Genomic DNA, 15337 nt, shown 5'->3' with positions numbered 1-15337 from the left:
TTTATTGGAACAATATTTTTTTTTCTTTACTTACGATTTAAAAAAATTTTTTTTTTTACTTTATAACATTGCCCCAGGGGGGGACATCACTATATATTACCAGATAGCTGATCTGACACTTTGCAGTGCACTGTGTCAGATCAGCGATCTGACAAGCACTGCAGGGAGGCTTGCTGGCGCCTGCTCTGAGCAGGCACTTGCAAGCCACCTCCCTGCAGGACCCGGAATAAGCCCCGCGGCCATTTTGGATCCGGGGCCTGCAGGGAGGAGGCGGTAGGAGACCCTCTGAACAACGTGATCACATTGCGTTGTTCCGAGGGTCTCAGGGAATCACGCAGGGAGCCTCCTCCCTGTGCAATGCTTCCCTATGCCGCCGGAACGCTGCAATCATGTTGGATCGCAGTGTTCCAGGGTTAATGTGCCGGGAGCGGTCCGTGACCGCCGAATGTCAGCTGTAATAATCAGCTGACACCCGGCGGCGATCGGCCGCGCTCCCCCCGTGAGCGCGGCCGATCGACTATGACGTACTATCCCGTCACTGGGAATTAAGTCCCAGGTCACCTTGAAGGGATAGTACGTCATATGGGATTAAGAGGTTTAGCGGGTGAGCCTAAAAAACACACCAAATCCTGTTTGGTCAGAGATGTGTCATGACTCTATTGTTGGGTGTCTCGGGACCAGGGGCTCCTTCCCTGCCCCCAATGCTAGGGGCACCCTAGCTCGCCCTGTTCCCCAGATTACTTCTGATGGTTAAGACGCCAGGGCCATGTACCTTTCATAAGCTCCTGAATCCGCCCTTAGTTTGTACCCTTCCCCACCCAGGGAAGAGGTGAGTAGTAGTGTAGTAATACACCAACCAGACTAACAAGGTAATATGAACAGGTATAAAGGAAAATACCAATCATACAAATATACACATATAACCAATAGAGGTAAACACCGGGGAGTGGAGAATGGGGTTAAACCAAAGTAGGAGAAGAAAGGCAATTATCACACATTCAAAACCAAGCAAGAGTCACAGATAAATACACCAAAAGCCTTCTCCAGCAACAGCCAACAACAACTTCCAGCCATGCAGCATAAGCTAGCTCTTACAAGGAGTGAAGCCATGACCCAGTTTACATAGGAGATGGAAGAAGCTAACAGTGTACAGCTGAGAGCCTAAATGCAAAAAAGCTTCCAGGAGATCTCAACTGAGCAGGTAAACCCCTGAACTGCTAAAATAAATTTAAACCATTTAATATGAAGGTGAAGTGCTTCTTAACAGTGCAGGAGTAGGAGAAATCCTAAACTACAGTCTTCTGGCTCCTCTCTGTCGCAGTAAGCCCGTGACAATATGACAACCATCTTAGGGTATGTTCCCACAGTCAGTAAATGCTGTGTCCAACCCGCAGCATCCAAATGTTACAGCATAGTGGATGGGATTTCAAGAAATCCCATGTCCACTATGTGTCCAGAGACGCCCGTGGATCACCAATGGAGACGGACATGTATTGCGTCTTTCCAGACTGCAGCATGTCAATTTCTCAGAAGCTTTCCCTTCAATGGAACTGAGTCAAGGTCAACTCCTGAAAACTAATGCTATAGAATTATCCCTCCTCCAAACTTTAGAGTTGGCACAGTGCAGTCAGACAAGTACCGTTCTCCCAAACTCCTCCATCATAGTGCCAGATAGAGAAAGAAGAGTAACCACTCCACAGAACACGTTTCCATCATTCCAGAATCCAGAGGTGGCGTGCACTGCACCACTCCATCCAATGCTTGACATATTGCTTGGTAACGCAAGGTTTGTATGGAGCAGCTTGGCCATGGAAGCCCAATCCACAAAGCTTCCGAAGTAGATGCTAATCACAATGGCATAGGAGGTTTAGAAATAGACAAAAAAAGCCCCATATTTTGAAACTCAGCAGATGTCGACTCAAGCAGAGTATAGGTGATTTTTATGCACTATGCACCTCAGCACTCAGTCATCCTGGGCTGTCATTTTAATTTTAGCATTCTGCTTTTATAAACAATCCTGGATTAATGGGTCATTTTAAAGAGCTCACTAATAGAGTGGTACTGTAACAAGATATCACCATTGTAAAAAGTCAGTTTGTGACATTTCTTCCCTCACAAAAATTTAACTTTTAACTATAAGTGGTATTAAAAAACACCAAAAAAGGACACATTCAAGAAAAAACACCAAAGAACAGGCAAAGATGCTTACCTGTCTAAATAGGCCTCAATACAAATGCACAAGCAGGGTGCAGCGGACCCAAACAAAATAGCAAGTGCACAGGTGCAATACCTAATGAAACAGCCAGCCTTCAATAAGGGTTTGGCCGTGTGGTACACCAATGCACTAAGATAAAATACTCTGTATGTGGCATGTTCACACAAGGAATACAAAGCATCTGGCTACAGCCTATTAATGACGCCATATGGCGGGCTGCCCAGTGCTAAAATGCATCCCGTGCGAACAGAGGCCACAGTGTACAGAACAATTTGGGCCCAGCTGCACCCTGCAAAAAATATACGTGCAAAAAAAACATATAAATATATGTAAAGTATTAGTTGATATTAGGGCCATAATATGGAAGCTGGCAACCCACGCCAAGGGTCCTTACGTATTGCCAGTCCTACTGTAACATGAAAAACACCAAAAAAGGACACATTCAAGAAAAAACACCAAAGAACAGGCAAACATGCTTATAAGTGTATTATCAAAAAGTGGAAGCCGAACGCATGTCTGGGAGCTTGATAGTATATACCTGTGGCAATGGCACAGAGTGAAAAACCTGACTTCAACGATTAAGAGGTGTATCCCAATACTTTTATTTAGCATAGCAGCAGGGATCTGTGGATCACCTCCATATTAATGCCAATGGATTGACAATGGAATGTCACAAAAGCTCCTGTAGGTTCAATGTTTCGATGCCCCAATACTTTTGTCCATAGTATTTTAAAACACTGGCATAGGGGTGTAACAGTGAGTCACTTCTCACGAACAAGCCGTAAGAGTAGACAAGGAGTCCTAGGTCAAGAGCCTGGAGGGTACGTCATGGCACAGAGTGAACAGAGGGAAGAGACAAAGGCATAGTCAGGTCACAGGCCAGAGTCAGAATTCCAAGGTCTGAACGCGTGAAGGCAAAAGGGGTAATACAAAAGGGTAGTTAATAGGCAAATCCAGGATCCGGCAACAGAAGATTAGAATGTCTGAGCACAGAGCACATACTACACTGACTGAAAGCTAGGACTTTTTGCACACATTATCATCACTGTCCCTGTTGGGGCTCACAATCTAAATTCCCTATTAGTATGTCTTTGGAATGTGGGAGGAAACCGGAGTACCCGGAGGAAACCCACGCAAACACGGAGAGAACATACAAACTCTTTGCAGATGTTGTCCTGGGTGGGATTAGAACCCAGGACCCCAGCGCTGCAAGGCTGCTGTGCTAACCACTGCGCCACCGTGCTGTATATGGGACTGACAGTTTATTTAAGTAGCTAAGTAATCACTTGGGACAGGGAACACCTGAAGGAAGCTCAGCACCTCCTAGTCCCAGATTGAATGGATGAGCTGTCAATCAAAATACTGATAGCCAAGCACTCCCGTGCAATTGATTGGACAACTGAGTGGTCAGTCACTATTTTTTAATTATACCCTCGCTGATACTGATATTACAGCCATGCGTCAAAAGCAAAATATAACATATTCTGCCCTATAGCAAACACAGGTAGTCTATAAAAAGAGAAATAAGTAATATAAAAACAACCAGCCATTTATGTGGCTATAAATATATATTTTATCATTCTATTTCTATGCATCTGTTGTCCGAAAACATTGTTTTACGCTTCACTATGTTATATAAATACCATGAAAATGAAATATTACATTCTTGTTTGCTTGGGGGAATGAAAAAAATCTTGAAGTAATTGCAAATCCATGGATCATAGGTGACAGTCTTGTACCAAAGCTTTCAGCACATTTTCTAAGAAAGCTTCATTTAGAGTCTTAGAAGAGAAAGAAACAACCACTGGCAATACTAAACTAAAATGTTCATCACTGAGCATTACAAATGGAAAATTTACAAAAGGTGATCCTGAAAATGAAAAGCTAAAAGGGATTATTTTCTCTTTAACCTGCACGGCCATTCTGCTGACATCAATCATTGGTTGTAAATGACAAACCTATCATCTTTTATTCTTCATACTGACACCAGAAAGTTTTAGAGTGACATCAACGTGTGATCATACCATAACTAACCAGAAAGAGTGCCAAATAGAACACAATAAAATTACATCATCTGACGGTCACAAAATAGAAGAATTTAACTTATAATTATGTCTATTAGAGAGGTCGTTAAATGATACAAATCAGCATATATTGATAAGACCCCAGATATGGTTCTATTCTAAAATAGAAATTCACTATAACACATGCACACGGTCAATGCCAGCAGGTTTTTGCTATACAATCTGAGATCTGCATGATATCGCGAAGAGTCCCTGAGTCAATTGATGTGTCACTTGCTAGACAGCATGCTGTTGTTTTGATGGAATCCCTATTTTCCTTGCTACAGATCTAGAACTTCTCTGGATACTGAACCCTATGTAAAACACAAAACAGCTTGACAGAAAGCTGCAAATGAATGGGGGCATGGTTATACAGAGCAGTTGACAAGGAGGCACAAGAAATCTAGTCCAGTAGTGATAATTTCCTGCTGATAAAACATTGGATTTTATTGAAAGCACAATAATACACAGCCTAGTAAATGACGCATCACTGGAATCAGGCTATCAGATTACCGTATATAATCAAGTACAAGCCAAGAATTTCAGGGGGGTGGCGGGTGAGGGGGAGCGACAACTGTCAAATACTCACCTGCTCCTGGCGCTGTCCCTGCATATCCCACGGTCTCCGGGTGCGGCAGCTTCTTACCCTGTTCAGCGGGGAGTGGAGTCCATATTCATTACTGAATGAATTCCCCGCTGAACAGGGGAAGAAGACGCCATGCCCGGAGACCGTGGGACATGCAGGGACCGCGTCAGGAGCGCCAGGAGCAGGTGAGTATTTCATATTCACCTTTCCGCGTTCCACCGACACTCCGTCATCCGCGTCCTCTGCACTGACTGTTCAGGTCAGAGGGCGCGATGACGTATTAGTGTGCGCGCCGCCCTCTGTCTGAATAGTCAGTGCGGAGAGACGGGACGCTGAGGAGCAGTGGGCAGCGATGAGAGGTGAGTATGTCATTTTTTAAAAAAATTTTTTAGTGCAGCAGCATTACATGTGGCACAATGTTATATGGAGCATCTATGGGGTCATAATGAACTGTATGGAGTATTATATGGGGCATCTATGGGGCCATAAAGAACTGCATCGAGCATTCTATGGGGCCATAAAGAACTGCATGGAGCATTATATGGGGCCATAAAGAACTGCATGGAGCATTATATGGGGCCATACAGAACTGCATGGAGCATTATTTGGGGCATCTATGGGGCCATAAAGAACTGCATGGAGCATTATATGGGGCATATTTGTATATGGAGCATCTTATGGGGCCATAAAGAACTGTATGGAGCATTATATGGGGCATATTTGTATATGGAGCATCTTATGGGGCCATAATGAACTGCATGGAGCATTATATGGGGCATATTTGTATATGGAGCATGTTATGGGGCCATAATGAACTGTATGGAGCATTATATGTGGCACATTGTTATATGTAGCATCTATGGGGCCATAATGAACTGTATGGAGCATTATATGTGGCACATTGTTATATGGAGCATCTTATGGGGCCATAATCAGCATTTGTGCAGCATTATATGGGACAGATTTTAAAATGGAGCATCTTATGGGGCCGATCAAAAATTTAATGGAGCATTATATGGGGCGTATTTTGTATGGAGCATCTTATGGGGCTCATCATGAACTGTATGGAGCATTATATGGGGCTCCTGATTCAATATGGATATTCAAAAACACTTAACCTACTGATGTCTTAGTTAATTTTACTTTTATTGGTATCTATTTTTATTTTTGACATTTACCGGTAGCTGCTGCATTTTCCACCCTAGGCTTATACTCGAGTCAATAAGTTTTCCCAGTTTTTTGTTGCAAAATTAGGGGGGTCGGCTTATACTCGAGTATATACGGTATATAGCAAAAAAAACGGGTGACAGATTTCCATTGACAGAATGGTTGCCCTCAAATTTAACCCCTTCACGACCTTGGACATATTCAGTACGTCACGGTCAGCTGGTACTTACCGACCTTGGATGTACTGAGTACTATGCGCGTGCATGATCGCCACCTGGTGATCAGCAGATATCACAGCTGATACCAGCACTCAATGCCAGGAAAGGTGAACACACCACTCCTGACAGTTTAACCTTCTCAACATTGCAAACGATAGCGATCGTAGCATTTAGAAGGCAGGCAGAGGGAGGGGCTCCCTCTGCCCTCTGAACAGCACCTCCGCGACGTCATCGCGAGGACCCAATTGTTGCCATGGTGACCCAACGTCGTCATAATGACATCCAGATCATCGGGCAATGGCAAGATCCTCAGATCATGAGCAGAGCATGGTCTCAGGGGCTTGTGTCAGGGAAGCACTGACAGTTATAATCCATTGCACTGTTCCTGCATTGCAATGGAGTATAACAACGATAAGATTACTGAATGTGAAAGTCCCATAACGGGACATAGTAAAAACAGTTTAAAAAAAAAGTAATTAAGTACATCAGAAAATGATAAAAAATGTATAGTACTGATAAATTTCTATTTTTATGTAAAAAGAAAAATAAGACAATAAAAGTACAAGTTTGGGATCACTGTGTCCAGACTGACCTGCTCCATGAAGATGTCCCACTAGTTAACCTCTTCAGTAAATACCGTAAAAAAAAAAGAGGGGCAAAAAAACTATACTTTTCCATCATATTGCTGAACATAATGTGGAATAAAATGCGATCAAACAGACGAATGTAAATAAAAATAGTATCACTGAAAACATCATCATATCCTGCAAAAAACAATCCATCTTACAGCTCCATCAGCGGAAACAAAAAAGTTCTACCTCTTAGAATGAAGCGACTCAAATTGTTTTTTTCTATAAAACAGTTTTTACTGTGTAAAAGCACCAAAACATGAAAATACGATATAAATGTGGTATTGCTGTAATCGTACTGACTCGAAGAATAAAGTTGCCTTATAAATTTTACCACAAGCGGAATGGCTTGTAATAAAACTTTATTTTTGTGGGGAAAATTGGATCTTTTTTATTTTCTCGGCTCAACGTTATAAACATCTGTGAGACACCTGAGGGTTCAATGTGCTCACCACACATCCATATCAGTTTCCTGAGCGAAGTTTCCAAAATGGGGTCACTTGTGGGGCAGATTTTCACTGTTTAGGCACATCAGGGGCTCTCCAAATGCAACATGATGTCCGCTAATTGTTACAGCAAATTTTGCATTCAAAAAATCAAATATCACTCCTTCCATTCTGACCTCTGCTGTGTGCCCAAACAGTGGGTTTTCCCCACATATGAGGTGTCGGCATGCTCAGCATAAATTGCAGAACAAATTTTAGGGACCATTTTTACCTGTTACTCCTGTGAAAATAAAAAAAAAATGGAGTCTAAATGATTTTTTTGTGAAAAAAATGTAAATGTTATTTTTTTTCCATATTCAAAAAATTCCTGTGAAGCACCTGAAGGGTTAATAAACTTTTTGAATGTGGTTTTGAGCACCTTGAGGGGTGCAATTTTTAGAATGGTGTCACTTTTGGGTAAAAGTCCCTTCAAATGTAAGGTTGTCTCTTAAAAAAAAAGGTTTTGTAAATTTTGGTAGAAAATGGAGAAATCGCTGGTGAACATTGTGTGACACATCTCTGTGACATAAGAATTCAAAGTTTGAAAATTGCTACATTTTACAAATTTTCGCCAAATTTCAGGGGTTTTTTTTTCACAAGTAAATATATCGAATAAATTTTACCACTATCATGAAGAACAGTATGTCACAAAAACAGTCTCAGAATCAGTGGGATCCATTGAAGCGTTCCAAAATTATTACTTCATATAGTGACACTGGTCAGAATTGCCCGGTCATGAAAGTGCAAACCACCTTGGGGGGGTAAAGGGGTTAGGCTAGGGTCACATTGCGTTAGGGCAGTCCGTTTAGCATAGCGCTACGGACTGCGCTAACGCAATGTCCCAAAAGCGATCGCGTTAGCCGATCCCGCTAGCGCTGATCCCGCTTGCAGCGTTCGCGGTCCATCACTCAAATGACGGCACATCCCTAGCCCACATTGGGCGTGCGCTAGCGATGCGTTCGCCATAGACAGTAATGGCGGCGTTAACGGACTATGTCACACCGCGTTATGCCGCGGTGTAACGTAGTCCGTTAAACTGGGTCACATAACGCAATGTGACCCTAGCTTTAAGCATTTCTGAAAGTCCTGAAATGATGGACCATCTTGGCCAAACAGCTGAGACACTGTGCAACGATAACTTGTATAAAAGCTTTTTTTCCCAGAGGTTGAGCTGAAATCTGCTTACCTGCCGTAATGTCCTTGCCACTAAACTCTCCAACACTGGACCTCTATCTTCATGAAGCAAATGAACTTCATCTAAAATCAACAGTCTCACGAGATGAGACAATGCCACATCTCCAACACTCTTTCTGGTAACAACATCCCATTTCTCTGGTGTGGTCACAAGCATCTACATGATAAAAAAAAAAAGCAAATATGATGTCAGGAGCAGAACAGAAATCACTGATAAGCAATGGTTAAAATAATATCATGGCTCTACATTCTGAAGAAAACTTACATTAGAAGGGTTTGTCCAAATGGCAAACACCGTTACATATGTATCATGGCGCATACATTCGTGGTGTCTGTGTTTGTCAGAGTGGGAACACCTCTGACGAATAAGCCAGACCCCTGAGTGGGACCCTTTTTATATTGTCCTATGCGCTAAGATGAATACATATTTCAAATCATCAAAAATATACACGTTACGCCGTTTCTACAGCAAAAGAAACAAAGTATGAGTAAGCTAAACCTTGTGAGACTGTCATCACTGCTAAGTAGTGCAGCAATGGGGCGCAAATTACTAATTAGAAGAAGAAAAGGCAATCAGTGGAAAAACCATATACAATTCTGGGAACTGATAAACTAAATATAAACTAAATATTTCTTATTCTTTAAGATCCGATGGGGCAGATGAATTCTTGACACTCATAGTAATAAAACACTTTCTGACATGGGTAAAATGAACGCATATACTTTGTAACAACGGTCCCAACCCTTCTTTACCTTGAAAGCCACATTCAACTCAGAGATGGTTGCAAGTCAAACCCAGCTTTCACCCCCTCAGTAGTGGCAATCAGAACCCACTATGACCCAAGTGATGATAGCCAAAGATTTTTCACAAAAACTTAGACCTTGTGTCGTATACCTGTACAGGCAGCATACTTGCATCCAATGATTCCCACTTTCCCCCCATTCGTTATTCCTGTATTAGGCACACTCACCACATTATTGCATCCAGCTTCATGTACCTAGTCTATCAGTATCATCTTATCTCCAGCTTCCCATATTTATGGTCTCCTTTGCCCTCCGCTAGTGTATCCACATCCAGATCTGCTCTTCTATGCAGGTTACTTACAGAATTAAGTAGTATCTGGTGACCGGTGATCTAGTGCTAATACACCAAGCTGGCAGAGAACATCATGGGCCTGCGAGCCATATGTGGCTCCAAAACTACAGGATGGGGACCCCTCCTCTATAGGCTGCCTATACTTTACTTGTTTTTCCCATCACTTTTCAGTTTACAGAATAATATTATATAATTTATTTCTAAAGCAAAAAAAAAACTGTCTAGACTCGTGTAGAAAAATAATAATAAAAATATTACTCAGTTTAAGATACCTTTTAATGGCTCCTGTAAAAATGCATGCTAGGGTGCTATTATGAAAAGAGCCTTTATTACAAATGAAATAAAAGATACATTTTATGTAAAATAATTCATTTTTTGCAGTCCTCATGTTAGTGTATGAGCCAGTCTACACATTATATTTTATTAGGCTATTCACATGTCTATGTTTGCCCATTGAAGGTCTATCTTAGGCCATGTTTCCACATTCAGCATTTGGTCAGCATATTACATCAGTATTTGTAAGCCAAAACCAGGAGTGGATTAATAAGAGGGAAAGTATAATAGAAACATATGCACCACTTCTGGTTTTGGCTTATGTGAACATGTGAATATGGCCTTATTTCGGTCCGACTTTTAGATTAAAAAAATGGAAAGCATACGATGCCATCCAAGTTCTGTAAATTCTTTTGTCTCTGACTAGTAGGACAATCTTGAGAACCTTCAATAGTTAATTTTTGCATATGAGAAAATAAGATGACACATTAATTGGTCATTACCATAACTAATAAAACTCTGATCCAGTGATGAATAAAAACGGCTATTACTTTGGGAAGAGAAAAAAATACAGGAGAATTAGGCCTTAAGAAAAATGTAAGAGACCCTCTAATAAATATTTTTATTAGCAGAATCCAGTTTACATCTTTCACTCTTAGCTGCTTCCTGGTAACATTAGTTTGACTTTTGGTTACTTTAAGTAGAAGCCATAAGGCTAATTGGTCGGAATATTACTAGCTTACTAAATGTGGTCTATCAACAGCACAGCTTTCCAGAGAACTGCTGCAGATGGAACAGATAGCATTTGGAAATTAACCATGTCAGCCATTGAGATTAGCAGCTGTACTCCGACACAAGACTAATTAGCAAACTGTAATGGAATACATTTAGCAATGCATATTACAATTTTCAAGGTGTGAAAAACAAGTGATCCCAGCGATTTAAGTAATTTGTTGGAGCTATGCTGCATTTACTGAATAATATTCTTGACATGAACACAAAATACAGGAAGATAAAACTTGTTTTCTGTTTCATTTTCTATTAAATGCAAATGGCTGACCAATAATAATGCAGGCATACATCTGGTATAATTTACCGCATGAACAGAGCATTAAGATCTAAATAACAGAACATAACAGAATAGAATTTTAGGCATTATCCATGACACCATCTTTATTTCTAATTACCGTAGATTACTAATAGTGATGAGCGACTATACTCGTTACTTGAGATTTCCCGAGCATGCTCAGTTGACCGCCGAGTATTTTTTAGTGCTCGGAGATTTAGTTTTTCTCGCCGCAGCTGAATGATTTACATCTGATAGCCAACATAAGTACACGTGGGGATTCCCTAGCAACCAGGCAACCCCCACATGTATTTATGCTGGTTAACAGATGTAAATCATTCAGCTGCGGCAAGAAAAACTAAATCTCCGAGCACTAAAAAATACTCGGAGGACCTCCGAGCGTGCTCGGGAAATCTCGAGTAACGAGTACCGTATATACTCGAGTATAAGCTGAGATTTTCAGCCCATTTTTGGGGGCTGAAAGTCCCCTTCTCGGCTTATACTCGAGTCATACCCAGGGGTCGGCAGGGGAGGGGGAGCGGGTGCTGTGTAATTATACTTACCTGCTCCTGGCGCGGTCCCTGCAGTCCTGGCTTCTTCCAGCGCTGCATCTTCTTCCTGTATTGAGCGGTCACATGGCACCGTTCATTACAGTCATGAATATGTGGCTCCACCTCCCATAGAGGTGGAGCCGCATATTCATGACTGAAAATGAGCGGTAACTGTGACCGCTCAATACAGGAAGAAGATGCAGCGCTGGAAGAAGCCAGGACTGCAGGGACCGAGCCAGGAGCAGGTAAGTATATGGGGAGGGGAGCGCTGCGTGATATTTACCTGCTCCTTGCTCCGGTGTGGCTCCGTCTCCAGCGTCCTCTGGCTGTGATGCTCAGGTTAGAGGGTGCGGTGACGTAGTCAGTGCGCGCCCTCTGCTGAGCGTCAGTGCTGGAGACGGAGCCGCACGAGGAGCAGGTAAATATTGAGTGAAGAGAGGTGAGTATGTGATTTTTTTTTTCTTTTTATTGCAGCAGCAGCATTATATATTGGACAGCTTTATATGGAGCATCTATGGGGCCATAATGAACGGTGCAGAGCAATATATATGGGGCACAGCTTTATAAGGAGCATCTATGGGGCAATAATCAATGGTGCAGAGCAATATATATGGGGCACAGCTTTATAAGGAGCATCTATAGAGCCATAATAAATGGTGCAGAGCAATATATATGGGGCAGAGCTTTCTATGGAGCATCCATGGGGCAATAATGAATGGTGCAGAGCATTCTATATGGGGCACAGCTTTCTATGGAGCATCTATGGGGCCATAATGAACGGTGCAGAGTGTTGTGAATTCTGTTGTCGGGCTCCCTTCTGTGGTCATGAATGGTACTTCGGCTGGTTCTGTCCATGGACGTCCTCTGGTGGGTGTTTCTGAGTTTCACAGGTGACTAGGTTAATTCGTTAGCTGCTGCTCTATTTAACTCCACTTAGATCTTTGCTCCATGCCACCTGTCAATGTTCCAGTATTGGTCTGTTCACTCCTGGATCGTTCTTGTGACCTGAATTCCCATCAAAAGCTAAGTTCCAGCTTGTATTTCTTTGGTTTACTATTTTTCTGTCCAGCTTGCTATTTAATTTGTTGTCTTGCTTGCTGGAAGCTCTGGGACGCAGAGGGAGCGCCTCTGCACCGTGAGTCGGTGCGGAGGGTCTTTTTGCGCCCTCTGCGTGGTCTTTTTGTAGGTTTTTGTGCTGACCGCAAAGTAACCTTTCCTATCCTCGGTCTGTTCAGTAAGTCGGGCCTCACTTTGCTAAATCTATTTCATCTCTGTGTTTGTATTTTCATCTTTACTCACAGTCATTATATGTGGGGGGCTGCCTTTTCCTTTGGGGAATTTCTCTGAGGGAAGGTAGGCTTTATTTTTCTATCTTCAGGGCTAGCTAGTTTCTTAAGGTACCTTCACACTAAACGACGCTGCAGCGATCCAGACAACGATCCGGATCGCTGCAGCGTCGCTGTTTGGTCGCTGGAGAGCTGTCACACAGACAGCTCTCCAGCGACCAACGATGCCGATAACCAGGGTAGACATCGGGTTACTAAGCGCAGGGCCGCGCTTAGTAACCCGATGTTTACCCTGGTTACCATCCTAAAAGTAAAAAAAACTAACGCTATATACTTACCTACCGCTGTCTGTCCCCGGCGCTTTGCTTCTCTGCTCTGGCTGTGAGCGCCGGGCAGCCGGAAAGCAGAGCGGTGACGTCACCGCTCTGCTTTCCGGCCGCTGTGCTCACAGCCAGAGCAGAGAAGCAGAGCGCCGGGGAAAGACAGCGGTAAGTAAGTATGTAGCGTTTGTTTTTTTTACTTTTAGGATGGTAACCAGGGTAAACATCGGGTTACTAAGCGCGGCCCTGCGCTTAGTAACCCGATGTTTACCCTGGTTACCAGCGAAGACATCGCTGAATCGGTGTCACACACGCCGATTCAGCGATGTCAGCGGGAGAGCCAGCGACCAAAGAAAGGTCTGGCCCTCTAGCCCCGACCAACGACATCACAGCAGGATTCTGATCGCTGCTGCGTGTCAAACTAAACGATATCGCTAGCGAGGACGCTGCAACGTCACGGATTGCTAGCGATATCGTTTAGTGTGAAGGTACCTTTAGGCTGTGCCGAGTTGCATAGGGAGCGTTAGGCGCAATCCACGGCTATTTCTAGTGTGTTTGATAGGTTTAGGGATTGCGGTCAGCAGAGTTCCCACGTCCCAGAGCTCGTCCTTATTATCAGTAACTATCAGGTCATTCCGTGTGCTCTTAACCACCAGGTCCATTATTGTCCTGACCACCAGGTCATAACAGTACAGGTGGCCCAAAGTACTAATGCATCTCAATAGAGGGATAAGAGAAGTTCTGAGACCATTTTTTTTTCTTTGCAGTGTGTTTTGTCTCTATTTTCCCCTTTACCTCTGGGTGGTTCAGGACACTGGTGTAAACATGGACATTCAAGGTCTGTCCTCTTGGATGGATAATCTCACTACAAGGATACAAAACATTCAAGATTTTGTGGTTCAGAATCCGATGTCAGAGCCTAGGATTCCAATTCCTGATTTGTTTTTTGGTGATAGATCTAAGTTCTTGAATTTCAAAAATAATTGTAAATTGTTTCTTGCCTTGAAACCTCGCTCCTCAGGTGACCCTGTTCAACAAGTAAAGATCATTATTTCTTTGTTATGTGGTGACCCTCAAGACTGGGCATTTTCCCTTGCGCCAGGAGATCCGGCATTGCGTGATGTTGATGCGTTTTTCCTGGCGCTTGGATTGCTTTATGACGAACCTAATTCAGTGGCTCAGGCAGAGAAAATCTTGCTGGCTCTGTGTCAGGGTCAGGATGAAGCGGAGATATATTGTCAGAAGTTTAGAAAGTGGTCTGTGCTCACTCAGGGGAATGAATGTGCCCTGGCAGCAATCTTCAGAAAGGGTCTTTCTGAAGCCCTTAAGGATGTCATGGTGGGGTTTCCCATGCCTGCTGGTCTGAATGAGTCTATGTCCTTGGCCATTCAGATCGATCGACGCTTGCGTGAGCGTAAAGCTGTGCACCATTTGGCGGTACTATCTGAGCATGGGCCTGAGCCTATGCAATGTGATAGGACTTTGACCAGAGCTGAACGGCAAGAACACAGACGTCGGAATGGGCTATGTTTTTACTGTGGTGATTCCACTCATGCTATCTCCGATTGTCTTAAGCGCACTAAGCGGTTCGCTAGGTCTGCCACCATTGGTACGGTACAGTCTAAATTTCTATTGTCTGTTACTCTGATTTGCTCTTTGTCATCCTATTCTGTTATGGCATTTGTGGATTCAGGCGCTGCCCTGAATTTGATGGACTTGGAGTATGCTAGGCGCTGTGGTTTTTTCTTGGAGCCCTTGCAGTATCCTATTCCATTGAGAGGAATTGATGCTACGCCTTTGGCCAAGAATAAGCCTCAGTATTGGACCCAATTGACCATGTGCATGGCTCCTGCACATCAGGAGGATATCCGCTTTCTGGTGTTGCATAATCTGCATGATGTGGTCGTTTTGGGGTTGCCATGGCTACAGGTTCATAATCCAGTATTGGACTGGAAATCTATGTCTGTGTCCAGATGGGGTTGCCAGGGGGTACATGGTGATGTTCCATTTTTGTCTATTTCGTCTTCCACTCCTTCTGAAGTTCCAGAGTTTTTGTCGGATTATCAGGATGTATTTGATGAGCCCAAAGCCAGTGCCCTACCTCCTCATAGGGATTGCGATTGTGCAATTAATTTGATTCCTGGTAGTAAGTTTCCTAAGGGCCGATTGTTCAATTTATCTGTGCCAG

The 15337-nt window shown here is 43.1% G+C and overlaps 1 protein-coding gene across 1 annotated transcript in view; it reads right to left on the bottom strand.

Annotated features, from left to right (window-relative positions):
• Positions 1–15337, bottom strand: part of ASCC3 (activating signal cointegrator 1 complex subunit 3) — an 887461-nt gene that overhangs the window by 629624 nt on the left and 242500 nt on the right. Inside the window, exon 10 of the mRNA XM_069726311.1 lies at positions 8550–8714. Within this exon, the coding sequence (XP_069582412.1) occupies positions 8550–8714 (165 nt within the window). The remainder of the gene's footprint in view (positions 1–8549; positions 8715–15337) is intronic.

This window comes from Ranitomeya imitator, chromosome 5 (genome assembly GCF_032444005.1).
Source record: "Ranitomeya imitator isolate aRanImi1 chromosome 5, aRanImi1.pri, whole genome shotgun sequence".
Classification (NCBI taxonomy): Eukaryota; Metazoa; Chordata; class Amphibia; order Anura; family Dendrobatidae; genus Ranitomeya; species Ranitomeya imitator.
This window is presented reverse-complemented; position numbering and strand designations above follow the sequence as displayed.